The sequence below is a fragment of the Malaya genurostris genome, chromosome 3 (genome assembly GCF_030247185.1).
Source record: "Malaya genurostris strain Urasoe2022 chromosome 3, Malgen_1.1, whole genome shotgun sequence".
NCBI classification, from domain to species: Eukaryota; Metazoa; Arthropoda; class Insecta; order Diptera; family Culicidae; genus Malaya; species Malaya genurostris.
This window is the reverse complement of record NC_080572.1, coordinates 1,248,655-1,268,246: the sequence shown is the minus strand read 5'-3', so window position 1 is coordinate 1,268,246 and position 19,592 is coordinate 1,248,655. Positions and strand designations below refer to the sequence as shown.

At 35.6% G+C, this 19,592-nt stretch overlaps 1 protein-coding gene across 2 annotated transcripts; it reads right to left on the bottom strand.

The window, feature by feature from the left end:
- Nucleotides 1–151: 151 nt before the first annotated feature.
- On the bottom strand, nt 152–17,647 carry LOC131435611 (uncharacterized). Of its 2 annotated transcripts, XM_058603678.1 has the most exons (5): nt 16,580–17,647; nt 8,151–8,367; nt 7,832–8,071; nt 2,651–2,825; nt 152–2,571 (listed from the first exon to the last, which is right to left on the bottom strand). In XM_058603678.1, exons 1-5 carry the CDS (start codon nt 17,292–17,294, stop codon nt 2,422–2,424), a joined length of 1,497 nt encoding a protein of 498 aa, XP_058459661.1. In that variant the 5' UTR covers nt 17,295–17,647; the 3' UTR covers nt 152–2,421. The 2 variants fall into 2 exon arrangements, with proteins under 2 accessions (XP_058459661.1, XP_058459662.1); XM_058603679.1 differs by lacking the exons at nt 152–2,571; nt 2,651–2,825 and adding an exon at nt 2,850–5,285.
- Nucleotides 17,648–19,592: the final 1,945 nt, after the last annotated feature.

Here is a 19,592-nt window from a genome sequence, read left to right as displayed (position 1 = left end):
TGCATTCGTATGTTAATGTGCATGTCGATATAAATATATATATATATATATATATATATATATATATATATATATATATATATATATATATATATATATATATATATATATATATATATATATATATATATATATATATATATATATATATATATATATATATATATATATAGGGATATACAAAACAAAATGTGAACTACTCCAAAAAATTACTCACACTTCCGCTGCATTTGTTTCGATAACTTTGACTATCATTTGATTATCTCATTGTTTGTATGCATGTGTTTCTGTTTCTATTTGTATTATTCATATTAACCACTATATTTGCTAGTTTCAGTCCTTCGCTTGCCATCTTGCACATTGTTTTACATTGCCTTAAAAGTTATTTATAACTGATTTCGTGTATTTTTTTTAATACATATCTATTAACCAATTTAAGCTATCATGTCTCTTTCGTTATTTACAAGAATGTAACGCGAGTGTACTCACTTACACAATATTTACTTAACCGAATAGGAGTTTTGAGTTTATGAGGCCAAGTTGCAACTTCATGAATCATCATTTTGGCGCGAGATAACTTAGCGTTGTAGAAAAAAAACTACTTCAGAAAGAAATGGCCTTCACAATGAATTTCATCTACAAATAGACAAAACAACGAATTTCTTGTCTGAATTATTGGTATACTGTAAGTATGGTAATTGTGTTCGTGTGGATTTGATTAATCACGTTGATTGGTATTTCATGTTGTGTATCCTACTGTAGTCCTTTAGTTCTCCTTATGGTTACCAGTTTATTGTTACAGTGACTATTAGCATCCGATTCCCTGTTTGGCGATGTTATCTTAACTTTTTTTTCCATAGTTTTCATTAACTAGTTTAGGTCTAACTATTTACATTTAAATTTATTATTAATCGCATAATTGTAATTAAGCAGAGTGTAGGAGCACTATCTTATTATAGTTTTCTTACCAACGCGTGTGTGGGAATAGAGACTTTACTCTTCCATTTATAAGCTGATTCTCATTTTCTTGCCTCGCTGTAGCCATCGGTCCAGAACAAATTTAGATCAGCCTTAATGAAGAAAAGCTTTTGCAATAATCAGAAACTACAATAATCGAAAAGTATTTCCGAAATGGTTGCAATTGATAGAAACTCTTCTATACGAGTGATTGTAAGAACATAGCTCTACGGAAACGAATGTGTAGGCACTGGAATGATCACCTGTGACCTTTTTAATGCATGTACTATTCTAGCTAGAGTATGCAAGCGTGGAATCACTTGACAGTAATTTCATTTGCCATTACCAATCTCAATTCAACATATCGCTGTATGAAGGAAAAAACGGAAGGTTGGGGACCTGTAGACAGATACACCTACACGATATGGTCACGAACATGAAAATAACAGCAGCGTCTACTCATCGCTATTAATAATACTGAAACAGTATTATCCAGATATTGAATTAGGACCATGTTTGCAGTATCAATAGCATTTGCTTTAAATATTAAAAATTATAAACTAAATTACAAAACAATATTTATTTAAAAAAAAACATGAGCTTGCAATCAATGGACTGGCATAGCAATATTGAGATCATATAGTGAATGCATATATAATCAATCGTGCCCAATCACTTCTAAGCATATTCTTTGAAAAGATTATAATTCCTATAATAAAACTAAAAGTAAATTGTAACAATGCATACTACATACAAGGAAGTGTATTTAGTATGAAGTATGAAAAGGATAAAAATTTTCACAAATTTCAACATCCTATGAAATAATTAATTTTCTTTGTATATTTTCAACCTATTAGAAAGATCTATATTTGATCATATAAATACTGATCAAAGAAACAATACGACTTGTTTAGTAAGAAGATGTGTTGGTTCGATTGGTGTGTGCCAGCAGATGCAATGACACTACTTTCATGTACATACGAAATACAATATATACAGTCGATAATAAAATTGCAACACAATTTTGCTTGCGATGAAACAGGATCTAATGAACAATGATAGCCTTTCTGACAAATCGCCACATGGTAGAAATAAATAGCGACCAGGGACGCGGACGAAGTGAGTTACCTGATCACCTGTGACCTTTTCAATTCGTACAAAAACTGGTACTGGTTATTCTTACAGTAGATATTTAATTGTTTTTAATTCTGGGAACAAATTGAGTCACTAATTTTGACAAACGAAAATCAACCTTTCATCGATATGTTATTAATTCTAGGAGACAAATGGAAACATAACTACTATTGTATGAAATCCGATTGGCAGTGCCCTATCCAGGAAATTCAATTTGTTATACATTGCTCAATAAAATATATTCCAACTTGGACTAAACTCATTTGAGTGTACCGTAAATTAAACAATGATTGAAATGTTTCTGACAAAGCGCATTTACTGTTACTACATTCACTGGAGTTGATACCTCTCCATCTCCTGCAAATGGTCATAAAAGTGGTCCTGGTCAGATGACAAACCAATAACAACCCAACCGAAAATGGCTCCGATGCTTCGTGCTATCGATAGTGTATTCCAGATGCTGAGCACCTTATTAGTTTCCTGGAAAGTAACAGTTTTTTTTGTCTCATATTTCCAGTACAATTATGCCCCGTCCGGGCTAAACTATTTTTGCACTCACCAGTTCTTCTTCCCAAATCGTTACATTGGTGGCAGACAGGTAAAGCCGTTCGTCCATCGAACCAGCCGATAGACTAAGGATGATCGTTGCTGCATATGTCATTATAATTATCACCGAACGAAAAGAAATGTTGTTTTCGCCAGCACTGGACAAACTAAAGTGCGCTATGTCCGTCCTTATAAAACAGAAAAAACACGTATTTTAATGCATGGAAAATAGGATTAAACTACAAATACAGTGGGGTACCGTACAACGCGGATTCGGTTTTGCCAGATAACCGCGATAAACGGGACTCAGAGCATATGGGATTTCGACTGATTGGGGCTGTGAACGGTTATCTCGCTTCGGTTGGTTGACAGACAATTAGTTGAGAACTGCTACGCTAGGGGCGCTTTGAAAAATGCACGATATAAATCATTCGCTTAATACAGACTAAACGATTTGAGCTCGCAAATTATAGTGTTTTGAAGAATGCGGGAATTCGGGAGCTTGTCAAACAGCAAAAGTATTAACTCGGACTTACTCCATCAGATGTAGTTAGTGTGCTTGAATACAAATATCAGTTATCAGAATTATGTTAAACTAAAAGATATAGAATGGTTTTGTTTGTTGGAAAATTGTTAGGAATGTTATAGTTTACATTATGAAAACTATGTTAGTTTTTCGAGGATTTACAAACTGGTTAGAAGATTGATAAAAGCTTGTGTGTGATAATTTAAGAGCAGTGTATCTTCCTCAACATTGCTTGGTTTATCAAAAAGTATTCGATAATGTGAACAGTAGTTTAGTATTCGAAAAAAAGGTTGCGCTATTGCGATCATGATGACTTAGAAAGCTATTTTTTGGGAAAATTATACTTGTTTGTTTCGTGATTTATCTTATGATAAAAAAAGAACCGGAATTTTCATTTTAAAATTCCCGCGCTTGTCCAATCGGTAAACTTCTATTCTCTCAACGTTGGCAACACTTTTATACACATTCTGTCAAATTTTGACGCATATCGTACGATTAGTTTTTGTTTGGCGTCTATACAAAGAAGTTGAAAAATTTTCGTGCGGCGATTTTTATAATGGATGAAAATTTAGAACAACGTGCGTGCATCAAATTTTGTGTTGCAAATGGATTTTAGTGTTCCGAAACGTTGAAAATGTTAGAAAAGGTCTTTAGTGAATCGTGACTAGGAAAAACACAGGCATACAAGTGGTATAAACGCTTCAAAGGTGGTCGTACAAGCTTGGATCATGATGAGATCCCTGGCCGCCCAACAACATCTGTTACTGAAGAAAACATTGAATCGGCGAAGCAAATCGTGTTGCAAAATCGTTCTGTACCGATGAGAGAGATTGCTATGTTGTTGGGCATCTCTTATAGATCAGCCGAACACATTTTAACTGATGTTTTGGGTTTGAAACGCGTCGCTTCTCGGCTGGTGCCAAATTTCACGATAATGCGCCGGCTCACACAGCGTTGGTTGTGTCGCAGTTTTTGGCCAAAAACTCAACCAATATCATCAACCAAGCACCGTACTCCCCAGATAAGGCCCCGTGTGGCTTTTTCCTCTTCCCCAGACTCAAATTGCCATTGAGGAGAACGCGTTTTGAGACCATAGAGACCATAAAAGAGAATTCGCTACGTGAACTAAAGGCCATAGCTTCGGCGGCCTATAAAACTTGTATGGAAAATTGGATCAAGCGTTGGCATGCATGTATTGCCGCAGAAGGAGAGTACTTTGAAGGCGATATTAAAAAAATTTATTAAAAATTGAAATTTTGCGTTTTTTAATAAAATTCCGGTTCTTTTTTTATCATAAGGTATAGCTGTCTGGTCGCGAACAAACTTGATAAGAAATATGATTACTTTTATGGGATTTCTCAAGTTGCGAAATATGCGGTTTCTATATAGTTTTCTGAATTTTTCGGTTTGCTAAAATAGCTGTTATTTCAGAGGATTCGCAAAATGATGCGAACTCATGTGCTTCCCTCCGTCATAAAATGATATTGTGTCATGCGACTCTCTAACAAATCTATTAAGCATATGTAATTCATAAAGACCTAATTTGTCAAATGACGGAAAATTTTATTTGTAATGACTTAATGTTAGATTAGCTTGAATTTTACTGGTTTCGACTGTAACTTGCGTTCTGCTAGCAGGTGCGACTGTATGAATTTAAATGCACCTTTTACCAGCCAAACAGATGCACGCTTCTTTGGCTTAGTCGATTAACAGCGTACTTGCGATCCAATGATTTTCGGTTCAAGTCGCGGCGGTTACTATCAGTGTTCTTTTTTTTTTTATTTCAATGAATTTCATGTCATGGAGTTTTAGACACAATCTTAAATGTTCTTCCACGTAAATTTGCGTGAACTGCGATGCTCCATTTATGTGCATCCAATAAGATGTAAATTCATAGGATTTTTTTTAAGTGTGTATACTAGTTGAGCCGCGTTGAAAGCTAGAATATAAAAACAAGTACAGTGCAACAGAGAGAACAATCAAAAATTCTTTCTTTCGTTCCATTTGGTTGTGTTAGAGACGTGAATATATAATTGATTCCTATAAATACGTTGTAGCTACCTTTCTGATCATCCAGTAGAAATTAAGCAGATAGGGCACTTTGGGCGCGTGAAAAAAAAACCTGGAACGGGAAAAATCAAATAGTCTACTACAAAGTTTTTGAATCAATTTACGAACTTCACAAAATTCGAGGGTGTAAAATTTATTGAGATTCGTTGAAAAACAGCTGAGCTCGAAGTTACCGTTCCAACTTTTTTTCAAGCTTGGTATTTGGAGTGTTAATAATGTAGCTAATCCACGTGCTTTAAAAAATTTGCAGCGTTCGAATCTCCCAGTACACTACCGGAGCAATGAAAAAGGCTGGATGACTCGAGAAATTTTCCAAGATTGGGTGCAAAACTGTCTCATTCCCGAATTAGAACAATTTTGCTTAAATCGCAACATCGGATTCAAGGCTTTCTTATTGTTGGATAATCATCCACCTGATGTTAATCATCAAAATGTAAAATTTTTATTCATGCCACCCAACACGACGTCTAATCTACAGCCTTTGGATCAGGGAATAATTCGAAATTTCAAGCTGGATTATGTTAAAGAAAGCTACAGGCAAATTTTACAAATTTCTGAAAAAGATAATCTGTCATTAATCGATTCGTGGAAAACAATTGATCTCAAGAATTGCTTTGATTGCATTCAACCAGTTTTAGTTCAAATCAAGTCATCAACGTAAAAATTGCTGGAAAAAACTACTTCCATCTTTTTTTTTTTGAGCCTGGTACACAAATCGATGATATTGAGAACGAAAGAATAATTTCTGAAATTAAGGATTTCGGTGAAAAGAGGGGTGCTGAACATCTTTCGCGTGAGGAAATTGATGACATCATCGCTGATAAATTGATTACGGCAGAAGAAATTGTCGCTGATGTTGATCCAGATACAGATGATATAGACGATACTATTATTCCACAAATCAACTTAACATCGAACGACGAGAACAAATGCAACACATCCTTAGACAATCTAATACACAACTAAAAAACTTATTGATTGAATGGAAGAACGATCGGAGTAAACAAAACTAACCACAAATATAACTTACTGTACGATTAATAATTTGAATAATATCTTCATTTTCGACTAGTTTTGATACTATTTGTTATTTAAATAAATTCAACCCTCCTCAACAATTCCTAAAACTAACATTAGCTAATGATATTGAATTAATTAATCCTTTCAATGATCTGGGTAATACCAAATTCCCGCAGAAACAGCGCGGTTTTTTCTCTGATTGATGCGGTCTCAATATCGTTTCCCGAAATCTTTTCAAACGGAATTCGACCGTAGAGGATTTGAGAGTCCTGTTGTAAACAAAACTTAATTTTGAGGATAACATCAAATACATAATTTTCGAAGTACTAGGGTTTACATTTAGTATCACAAAGACCTTTAAAAACATGTATTGCCTAAGGCACTATATTGTGAACTGTTTTGCGATTCTTGGAAATGGTACTGTCTTTTTGGCTCTTTATTGTTAAATCGACATCCACCGCGTTGAAGCCATTCAGAATAAACTTCTTCCGGTTGCTTTTCGTAGTTTCCCTTGCAGTGATCCCTACAAACTTTTCGATTTTTGCTTTTTATCAGTTCACCGAAATATGTCTTTGGTCGTTTACGTAGCAGCTTTTGTTACAATCTCGAATTGGTTATCCGCACTTGTTACACAACCTGAATTTAAGGATTTACTGCTTGATGAAGAGTGACTATGAAATTTTCGCTCCATTGGGCTTTTCCCTGTTCAATAAAAAAGGTTTAATTCAAATAAAAAATAAAATGAAACTATATGAGCAATATATGTTACATTTTATGTACTTAACATTATATATAATTGTATAAATAATCAAAACATTAAGTATAAAATTCAAGTTTTCACTCTATCAAGTTTCTCAGATTTCAGATGTCGATAGCCTTCTAGAAAAAACAGTTTAAAATCTGTCTCTCCTTCATCAACTTATTCAAAAACTGATCGATAAGATCACTCTCATAAACAAGTATGGTATTCAATTACAGAAGATCACATTGTAGATACAGTAAGAACTGTTTCATCAATCGTTCAATAGGTATTGGAACCTTAAAACACCTTCTCGAAGGAACCATCTTAATAAGTCAACATGATTTTGAGTTGCATGAATTTCGAACGCTGAATTGCACACTAGAGTCAGCCATGCGAGAAATTACTGTTACACCATTTGATCTGTTTTGACCTCCGGAACATTCTTTCCGAAAACACCGACACCACCGAAAGTAAAATATTCGCGATATTTCATGTTCAAAATGTGTTTTTCTATTGTGAACATATGAATTATTTCATGCTCTTTTCAAAGCGCCCCTGACGGAGCAGTTCTCAACAAATTGTCGGTCAAACTACACTAAATTGTTGGTCTAAGTATCTACAACAAGTTTGCCGAAGATTGTATAGCTCTATCTGTCGACCGAAGCGAGATAACCGCTCACAGCTCCAATCAGTCGAAATCCCATATGCTCTGGGTCCCGTTTATCGCGGATTCGCTTTTCACGCCCCGGTGAACCGCGTTATACGAGACCCCTCTGTACGCTACTTTTGCCACGCGAAGTAAAGAGTGGAAGTGTAATTATATAAAAAAAACTCACCTATCGAAAATCGAAACCATACAGACGATGGCTAAACAGTAGAACGCGTTCGCGTAAACCTCCGCGAAAGCTGAATAGTGACGAATGGATGCTTCAACCCAGTCGTACGGTCTGGTCGTGCAGATCAGCAGCAAATGGGCCAGGGCCAAACCTCCTAATAATCCATGGCAGACGTTGGAAATTTGCAGCCATGCTCGTTGCACAGCACAGGACAGCTGAACCGCGCTGCTTATTGTGTATCTGATGACGGCAAGGGCGTAAAAAAACCGTTAAAAACAATTACTTTTCTCTCCGAATAAGCAGCTCAATCCTTACGTACCTATTGCTTTCGGGATCACCACTTGTTCTGGTCTTATGGTGGTGATGCTGTTGATGCATGTGTTGATGATGGTGGTACGTATTGTCTACTGGTCGATATCCACTGGCGGTTTGTATGTACATTTTATCGATTCTGGTCGGGGCGGCCTCCGTTGTGGGCGAAACGACAGGTGTGAAGGGATTGTAAATTTCGCCATGATAGTTTACACAGTCGTCTCCTGTTGAATGCAGTAACGAAATTGGAACGTGGAGATATACTAGTTATAGATGCTATGAAAATACATGAATCGGTTTCAAATGTTTTCACGCGCTACTACATTAGTGAATAATAGGCACGTATTCAGAAGAGTCTTAAAACTTATAAGCAAACCCGTACCCAGGATTTCATTTCAGTAGGGGCGCTCTGATAAAAAAATAATGTTACGAAAGCTTACTTATGTACCTAATTCTCGGTGCGCCTTCTGTCGGCGTTTTTAACAGACACTTAAAATTTTTCTACTGGAATTGTAATTATGAAGTATTCAAATCAAATTTGTGATATGACAAAATTCATTTAATTTGACGAGAATCGATATTTTCTGAAGACCATAGATACTTTTTGCAATATTTAGATATGATTATAGGGGTAGTCGTGAGGATGGGTGTAGTAAGTGCCTCTAAAAGAGGGGGGGGGGGGTCTGTGTAATGTTTTTAATGGCACTCCAAAACTACTGAACGGATTGCTATCAAACTTGGCACTGGTGGTACTTTTTGTTCTCCAGAGATGGTCATAAGGACATTTTTAGGGGAACAGTGTGGTCAGGCGCGGCAACTATGGGGAGGCAGGGCACTTTTAGGCCCCCCCCCCAAACTCAATGAGCACTCTTTGGAGTACGGCCAGACGAATGAGGAATCGTTACGTAGGCAATGAGAGTGAGGACTACTCGAACCGATGGATATTTGATTTTGCGAGGAAAGTTTGTCCAGATTCTGTTCCTACGCATAGCATTATTAGGGAGTCTTCTCCAAATAATGATTCCATTGATAGCCCCTTTTCAAGATGGAATTTTCCATAGCACTCATGTTATAGTCATTTTTTGTACTTAAATATACATATTAGGGTGGGACAAAATATTGATATCAGCTCCATCAAATTTTTCGTGTTCCTATTGGGTCCCATAAGCATCATGCAAAATTTTAGCTCGATCGGAGAAACTATATTTTCGCGCCCGCGCTTTAAAGTTTGTATGGGATTTAGTATGGAGAAATTCACTTTTAACAAAAAAAAAATCGGCTGTAAAAATGTACCTATGAACTCTAAAAATCAGCGCATGTGTTATTTTTGTAGGAAATTTATCGAGATGGAAAACTTTAGAAGACAGCAAAACAATACGACATTTGAAGAAAAAGTTATTAAAGGAAAACCGACTCAAGGTCCGAACAATGGCTCATTCCTCAATATATCTAGCACCACTGCTGCTAGTGGTGGTAATATGATTGTGCTTTCTTATATTATGCTAAAACGGTTGATTTGAGTTGTTTGATGTCTTTGCAAAAGTTTCTCAGCTGAGTATGAGGATTATTTTTAAGTGACAAGCCATGTTCCAAAACTCACTGTAAAGACACAAAAAACTCTAATTTTTTAATTTGAAGAAATAGGTTTTAGGAAACTTCTACAATATTTTAGATAAACTCAAATCCAATAACTTTGCCGAATATATAAACTCTCTATCTCTTATAGTTTAGAAGATATAGATGGTACTTTTTTATGCAACCAAAACACTATTTACACGACTTTTAGTGTCTTTATAGTAAGGTTTGGAGCATGGTTTGTCACATGAAAATAATCTTTATACTCTGCTGAGTAACAATCGTGAAGACATCAAGCAACTCAGATTAACCGTTATAGCACATTAAAAGGAAGTTACATCATATTACTTTCACTAGCGGAAGTGATGCTAGATATATTAAGGAATGAGCCATTGTTCGGACCTTGTGCCGGTTTTCCTTTAATAACTTTTTCTAAAAACGTCGGATTGTTTTGCGGTATTTTAAAGTTTTGTTCCTCGTTAAATTTACTACGAAAATAACACATGCGCTGATTTTTAGAGCTCATAGCTCAGCCGATATTTTTGTTAAGAGTGAATTTCTCCATACTAAATCCCATACAAACTTTAAACCTCGGGCGCGAATATATAGTTTCTTCGTTCGAGCTAAAATTTTGCATGGAGCTTATGGGACCCAGAAGGAAAATGAAAAGTTTGGTGGAGCGAGAAAATAAGCCTTTTCATCTTTTTCCCATACAACCTTGTCCCACCCTAATACATATGCTATACAGTGCTTTATACAAAATTCGGATTACTCCATTTTTCGGATTCTCCAAAAAAAATCCTTCTTTTTTTTCTACAGTGATCCCTTAAGGGAGAGGGAGTGTTGCTAGTGCCTCGAACATGTTAGTAAGGTAAAATTGATCGGATTTTACAAAAAATGAAACTTTTTTACGAATACAACATATTTCTAGCAAATAAGTGAGGGTCACAAATCTATGAGTATTATTGACAAAGAAAGGTAACATTGATCTGAATTGACGAAGAAATCATACAATCAATGTGCATTTTTATGCAAATTGAATAAACTGTAGACCCAAGGTGATGAAAATAAGTTTACGATAACATTTGTATTAACTGAATCGTTGTTTTATAGTACGAATGTAATTATAATGATACACAGTCTTTCGTTATAAAATAATCATTACCACAATCTTAAGCAATCACGTGGAAATAATGCTGTCATAAGGATTTTTATAACGAGACTGAGGTATTACTGATCGGATGTGACGAGGAACGTTAATTCACGTACGTTACAAGCTCATATACTTTTTGGATTTCAGAGGTTACTAAAGGTACGATTACATTAGCCATCTTGGAATTTGAAACTACTTCAAACATCGTTTTCCCACATCTACTCGAAGAATATCCCGATTGTGAGGAATAAATACCTTCGAACTATTCAAAAAATTCTTTTTTGTTTGTGATTATTTAAAGATTATAGCAATTGTCCAGCCCATTAAAATACTCTGAATAAACAATACTCCGTACATGTTTACATTGCTCAAATCCAGTGTCCCATCTCAATATAAAAATAATAATAATAAGTTTTACGGTATTCTCATCATTGTAACGCTCTTAAATGTTTGATCACTTTTGTTAGGAACATTTGAAACGCCTTTCTCTGTATAAATACCTTTTTAAGCTACGATCAGACTAGCCAGTATCTGTCACAGTTTATCTGCCACAGACAAGTGATTTTTCGGCAGTTTTTATTTGGTCTGGCAATGTGATCACACTATTTACAGTTAAATGACTGCAACAGTAAATACTTTGACAGTTGTTATGTTTGACTGTGACAGACTTTTTGAGCATGTCTGTATTGTGATTATATTGATCAGACAAATAAAACTGGTTACAGACTTAAATATAGGGAGTGGGCTGTTTATTACAGTCTTTCTGCACACAGTGATCACATTGGAAGAAAGTATTCACGGAATATTGCATTATGATAAAATATCGATCTTGTCTCACAAACGGAAATTCGTTGTGTTGCTACTTGGTGTGTTGTGTTTGAAAGCAATTAAAGAAGGAATATAAATGTGCTCCGGTTTTTTTACCTTTTTCATAAATATCAAAAATAGGTATAGAAATCGCTCAAACTTTAGAAAAAATTTCCGAGGCCCGGAGACGCATGGTGGATTGGTTATTATTTTAGAAAATTTCAAATACTGAACTTTTCCACAGTTTTAAAAAATATGAAACCGAAGCTCTTCGATGTATCTAAAAATCATTTATTAACCAAGTATGAAGTGAGCGGGTTTTTGTTAAAATGAATCGTTTATTTTGAATGAGAAAAAAATGGTCGAAATAGTGACCATCTTTCTGGCAATTTGTGGATACCTCGAGAATCAGACATCCCATTTTCGACTTCTTCGTAGGAATTGAAATGATGCAAAGTCAATGCGTGGCTATTCGATAAAAACAAATGGTAGTCATTTCATTTAAATTCATATTTGTTTTCCTTCCTTTTTTATCTCTGAATGATTTACATTTCAAGTGATTCTATAATAAAATATTTCATCTTTGTTACAGTACTTTGGTTGTTCTGTTTCTTATTTCCTATCTGTATCTTGGTGTTCACTGATTTAGTGTCATTTGATACAAATAGTATTCGGAAATTAAAGAATACGACGGTGATGGAGAAGCTCCCAGTCAAGTGCTTTGATAGTATCCTTCCTCAACTTTGAAACTGATTTTGATTTGACTCTGCAGTATTTTTCTTCAAATGCAAACATAATTCTAATCCTTTCCCCAAATCATCTCTTTCTAATACAAGATGGCGACTTTCTGGTAATAGATATTCATTAGAAACTTTCTTAGATTTTGAAACTACTTCAAATATTGTTTTCAAACATTTACTCATCAAACTTATTCGAAAAATCCCCATATTGTTATGGTTTGGAACAAATATCGGTGAATTCTGAAACGACATCAAACATCATTATCCGGCATTTTTGCTTTATATCCGGCCCCAGAATATACAACACGTATGTTGTCAAAGCATATGTTTCCATATTAAGCAAAACCTGTACTGAACCGTAATGATAAACAGAATGTGACGACTAAAACCCAGGCTCACAAGTTGTATCGCGAATATTTGACAAAGTAATTCTGCGTGATAATGGGTGATAACACTTATGTAAGCCATCTGGTTTTGCCAACCGGCTATTGGGAAAGATAACGATCATTCAAGTGCTTTACGGTCTGAGAGAAATTTGGGCTCGATGTTGGCTTTGCTGTAAAGGATGTATCAGTTCTTATTAAGGATAATTTTGGTGCATGTTGCTTTGATTGTTATGATGTATGACGTGAGAAGGATTGGTTACAGACTAAAATTTTAGGGCTGTTTATTACAGTTTTTCTACACACAGTGATCACATTGGAAGGCAGTTTGTGGGGCAGAGAATTTTCCACGGAATATCGTACTATTGTAACACAGTTTGTGTGTTGTGTTTGGAAGCAATTAAAGACGGAGAAAAACCTACCAAACGCAGACGTACATGGGTTTGCGATTTTATTAAAAAATGGGCTAGTGATGGTTTCCACGTTGAGCTAATTAAAGAATATTCTAATCAGGATTCACCAAAATTCCAACAGCATGAGCAGACAGAGCTTCGAAGAAGCTTGTATCTCCATATATAAAAAAAATGGACACACAGTGTCAAGTTCAAAATTTTATACCGTCGTCTTAAGCATTTTCAAAATCTGTCGCTTTTAGGGGCTGTCCATAAAAGACGTCACGCTTTTTTTTACAATTTTTGACTCCCCATCCCCCCTTTGTCACAAATTCTCACAGAAGCAAAAAAACCCCCACCCCCCCTATGTCACATGTCACGAATTCAAAATAAATCAAATTTATCTCAATACATTCTCAATATGTATGACAAACCATACCAATATGAGGGAAAAATCGATTTATTACATGCTGTCATTAGATTAAAAAATAAAAATAATAATAAATTAATACAAAATTCGACAATTTTTAAATGATGAAAACGTACGATGTTGTTTGTTCTATGACTATGATGTATATTTGATATGTTTAGCAGATGTCATAACAACAACAAAAAATTGAGATTCTTTCACATCACATGTTCATTATCTACACGTTTGTGTCTTAACACTCACAAAATCCAGAGTGACACCGAGATCGAATGCGAATATGTTTCGCAATTGTTAAGTATTTTTCACGCAACAAATACATTTTCAATAAATTGTAAATGGAGTGGTAGATTCAAAAATCAAATGCAATGAAAACCAATAGAATCATCCTACCTCCGTAAATATGACAATTAAAGAGTTGGAATTTTAGGAAGGTTGTCTCCAGTACAAGCTCTTTCAAATATGGTATAACGATATGAATTCGCTTTGGGGCAGAGTTCAGATTTTAACAGATCCACAATTTTATCACCAAACGCTTTGTAATCAATTCAATGATCGAACTAATGAACGAACGATAAGCTATTGGAAATTCCGTAAATATTTACAAAATCTAGAACAAATTTTCCAAAAAATACATGTTTTTGTTGTTTGTTTGTTTGCATTTTTTAATTTGGTGTGGTTAATATTTTTTCATTAATTCATTATTTAATTTTTCATATTCATCTCATCCAAGCACAAAGCAAAACGTTCCAGTACTACGCTTCTGGAGATCCATTGCACTTTATCGTGATGGAGGAGTTCGGAAAATTCAGTAGTAATTTCTATCAAGAATTCTATGAACTATGCGATAAGCTTCATTATTTCGACCGGAAATGACGACATTGACAACGCGGTTCGGAGAGAAGTTAGTACACGTGGTTGAGAGATAGAAGTGGGATCTAACACTCGTTAATCGATTTCGATCAATTTTAAGTACTTTTTTGTAAAATAATCAATATTTGTGTATAGCACTAAAGAGCCGCAGCATCATTTCCAAAGAGCCTTGGGCTATCCTGATTCCGGGCTCCATGTTCCTGAAATGAAATTTTTGTTTTGCCATTTTGCCCTCTTGGGGAACACCACGTGTACTCACTTCTCACACTGGTGCTGGAACGTTTTGCTTTGTGTTTGGATGAAATAAACAAGTTTTTGGTTGTCATAGAATCTGTGGCGGACAACTTCGGCACAACAGTTTCAGAAACAGTCAAATTTGTCTGTACAGTCATCAACTGTTTGTCTGTCGACTATGATCACACTGTGATTACATTGTCACAGATAATCTGCACACTTTGACTGCATACAAATGGACAGTCAAGCAGATTTTGACTGCTTGCAGACAACTGCGAACCGATTACACTATGATGCAGTCAAACTGCTCAAGTTTGTGCAGATAAATTGGCTAATGTAATCGTACCTTAATGATATGATACATTTTTACTTACTTTGAGATTTTAATAAGTGAATTTCGACGCTCCTTTTATGTGCATCCATAGAGACGTAAATTTACACGATTTTTTCTAAGTGTGCAGTGAATAATATCTTTATCATGGCTAAAGAATTTTCAATTAAGTACATCGCATCGCATACCGTACCTTGTAAGAGTACATTCATTCGCTTTTCAAAATTAAATTTATTCAAAGTAATAACATCCCAAATCACTTCATCACTAAATTATAATAAAAAAAATAATTCTGTTTTAAATTGTGATAACCAGGTTTCTGTATAGTTCAAATCATAATACTTAGTTTTCATAATAGCCAAAACATGTCCTCGATGCTGTGTGTTAAAATATTCGAATAGAAAACGAAACGCAACACGTGAACATGCAGTATTGAATAAATTATCAAATCTTCGAAATTTACATATTCAAATGGAATCAATATCAAAAACAATTATTTGCGAATCCATTAATTCTTGCTTTTGTCCATGACATCAGTTTTCTGCTAATTAGAGCTCTACCGAAAGACTAAGAGAAGGAGCTTCACCAATGATTTACGCTACAATTCACTCTGGCAACTCAATCTCAATTTTAGAGAAAATAATAATCCTACTAGTAAAACTCAGAATGGATTTGCAATGTCTACGCAAAACTAGCATCATCTTACGCCCCCTCGTCAGATATCATTCACGACCACGACCTTTACAGATATAAGATTGCGAAACTGCTGACGCTGTAATTGTTCCTTCAGGCGATACCACGTAATCGAAATGGTTCTAAAATGCCAATATGAAAGAAGCCGGCGCCCGAAAGCAAGTTCACCCACAAAACGAAGATATTGATAAATCCTCTCACCATGCTCCAAATGACGTCATTGCTACCGGGCTGGCTGACAGGCATGTTTTCTTCTTATTTTACCGTCGCTTTTCTAGTGATTCTTAGTCTTTTAGTATTCCTTGCTCTCTTTCTTTATCGATCGTACTTCCATCGATTCGTTTGTCATGCAATAAAGCGAGACACTGAATATGGTTTTACGAACTGTTTTCAACATCACCCACCCACCCGCAATGGAAATCATCCAAGCATAAATACTTTTACAGTTGTTGTGGCGTAGTACAAAAGCCATGTCCGTAGACTGAAAGTATTGAGTATTCCTTACAATTTTGGCACGCTCTTCCTTCCAAATAAAATCTTAGTTTCAAATATTAATTTTGGCGCGTTAAATCTTTGGAATTTCTACTCAATTTGAAAGTCTCTTTCGTAGGTCGGGTAAACGAAACCGATCAAGGATGTTGTAAAAAAGCGAATAAAATATTTTGTTTAACTTTTTTCTTGTGGCGATAACAAGCCAATGGTAAATAGATTTATTACAGCAATATATATAAAAATTCATTGCCTGTATCAAGTAGATTCTAAAAATAGCCCATGGAAAAGACCTCGAATTGATTGAATGAAGCTAAATTTAACCAGAAATATACCAACCGGCAGGTTTCGGCACGTTTTGCTGATGCTTTCGCTCTCGCTGCGATTTAGTTTTTCGATGTACTCGTCGATCCTCCAGGTTCTCCGGGATTTCTAAATCGCCCGACAGAGACGCGTCGTTAAAATCGGAACACTGCTTCAGATAGCGCATCAACGTTTCGTTGGCCTGTCGCACTTCCATCTCTCCCGCGGCTATGATCTTCCGTTCCCTTCGCCTACGAGATTCTGATTTACTGCGTTTTCTGCGTGGGCTTTTTTCCAAGCTGCTCCTGCTTCGAGTGCTTCTCTGGGCTGGACTTTTCTGTGGATCCGACAACGATTGCACTTTCAGCTGTCGGTCCATGTAGCCGAGAATACCCTTTTGGAGTTTATCATCAGTACCGGGAACAGTTTCGATAGAAGTGGTCTCTATGACTTGGTCCCGAGCAGTTAGGTTATTATCAATTGCATCATCATTGTTGTTGTTGTTTTTATTGTTCGTTTTCGTGCTAGCATTTGTTGTCGTACTGCTACTATCTACATTTTCTTCTTCACGCGAATGGCCCCTAGCAGGATATGCTCTATTTTTAGCTAATTCATCGTCCTCCCTTGTGTTACTAGGGGTTTGCTCTAACTCAGGCCTATGATGGCCGCTTGTGGATGTGGCTCTGTGAGAAGTAGATCTGGATCGCGAGCTTCGATGGTTGCCTTTAGAATGCACACGAGCTTGCTCCATTTTCACTACCGTCCGGATGTTTCACAGAGGCATGTTTTATATACTGAACAGATTTTTCACAACACATACACTGTATCCTTAGAACGAACTATTGTTTTCTTCAGGTAGAAGCATTATACTTGATTCTTTCTATCAGGAGCAGTAAGAAACTATTCCAAAATTTAACTTCCTTTGGGTGTGAGCTTTCGCAAAATTCCTTCTTCAAAAGGGTAAAGATACTGGTCAGCGCCAACACCAAGTTGAATTGCACAGTTTGGATACAGTTTCAAGCTATGAGCTCCGCGAAAACTTCTCACAAACTGACAAAGCTCGGAAAAATCATCTACCACCTAGACTCCAGTTCACATACCATAGCCCACTAGAATGCAAATAAAAACATACACAAACGTGTGATCCTTGCTACGTTGCAAGTATTGCGTTTTCGTTTCTGCAGTCCTGCGCAGTAGGCTGGTATGTTAGTTTGTTGTTTTTTTATCGATCCTCGGAGGAAGTAATCACCCTACTAGACACCTACTCCCATTCACTTATCGAACAAGTTGCAAGGATGCACTTTACTGTTGCTATGTACAAACATAAGTCCGGTTTGAATTCTCAGATAAGTACCATGGGAATAATGCTTGTTCGAAACTTCATATTCAGCTTCTTTTTGCGAGCTAGTCAATGGCAGTTGAAATTGTAATGACTTCTTATTTCGGTAATTGAGCTCCATCACCATACTCTAGCGGAAATGTGAAAGAAATAGTTAAAGGACTTTTGTCATTGATTTATTAGAGCGTATGAAAAATCAATAGGCACAGTAAACAGCGGATTTATGGGTTCCAAAAATGCACTGTTAGTAGGTTAACAACTGCCCATAAAAAATACAAAGCGATGAACTTAATTTTGGATTACTTCCTTTACTCAAAAACAACTTCAAAACGACCACCTCAAATTTTCCGACTTACCAAAATGAAGTACTTGAATAACGTTCTGAGCAGCCCGTTTTTTCTGTACTTTCAAATTCTCAAAAGTTTTGTATACATTTTTATTAATAATACTCATTATTATTATTATTATTATTATTACTATTATTAATAGAATAATATAATAGAAATTTTTTCTAAGTTTCCATTATAAATCGAAAACTTATGATTTTGACTTGACAGTTATACGAAGAGTCAAATTTCAAATATAAAACCCATCAAATCGAAAAAGTAAATAAAGAGGAACTGTTATTTGCAGCTAGGCCCTTTTGTCGTGAGACGATCGAACTGGAAATCTAGAAAAATAAAAACGTATGTTGAAGGCATATGAGAATTTCTAAATAATAGTAGTTCAAAAAATGACTTTGGAAATTAGTTTAAAAGAAATCATTAAAACTGAACAAACAAAAATGTATGATTTTAACAAAAAAAAGCGTAAGTTGGAATAAATAATTATTTTAAGTTACTATCTTTTAGTTTATTTCAACTAGTTACTATCTTATAATTTATTTGTTTTGTAGTGCAAATGTTTTGTAAAAAATTGTGTTATGCAAATTTTAATATGCAGAAATATTATTACACTACGGTACACTCTTTCATGATATTTTGCCTCGTTTCGATTTTAGCACGGTTCGTTTTGGCAACATAATCGTAGAATTTTCGAATTCAAAACAATTTCATAAACAACCATAATTTGATGTCATTTACTGTAAATAAAATACATCGAAACGAGCTATGCAAAGTGCAAAGTTAATGATAATAGGATATGTTATTGATATTGCTACGAGATTAAGTACATTAAACGATCTACAAATCAGGGGTGGAAATAAACAAAGTTTTTTCATTGCCGTTTCAACCTTCCGAGTGAACGGACGTGCTTTGTGTTTACTGCGAAAGCGTTGAAAACCAGTGCCGTGTGTGATAAAGTGACCGGACGATCAAAACTAGATTGCTATTGTGTAATAGACAATAGTGCTTTTTCCTGTGAGAGGTTTTATGCACATTATATACTAAAGCAGTGTATTGTTGTGAGCGGACGATCGAAACAGTACCGTTAGCCGGTGATTGTTCGATCGATCAAAACAGGCCCAGCGGTGTACGTGATATCACTGTGCGGATTAAAAAAGAGTGTGCTTTTTCCTCTCGGAGGTTTTTTGCACACCATCGCAGCGGCGATACGCCGATCGACGAGGGCTAGGCCTTGGTGGCCCCCGTTGGATTTAAGTTAAGTATCATTATTTAGTTTTTTTTTTCCTTCCTGCATTCGACTGTTCTATTTCTCCCCGATTCACTTATTTCTGTGCGGAGGTAGCTCCGCAACATGTCTAGTGTAAAT

Coding starts and splice junctions, on each gene's coding strand:
- LOC131435611 (XM_058603678.1), bottom strand. CDS start 17,294: ATGGAGCAAGCTCGTGTGCATTCTAAAGGCAACCATCGAAGCTCGCGA. Junction 8,368..16,579: donor AAACGTGCCGAAACCTGCCG/GTTGGTATATTT, acceptor TGCATTCAACAG/GAGACGACTGTGTAAACTAT. Junction 8,072..8,150: donor GGTGATCCCGAAAGCAATAG/GTACGTAAGGAT, acceptor TGCCGTCATCAG/ATACACAATAAGCAGCGCGG.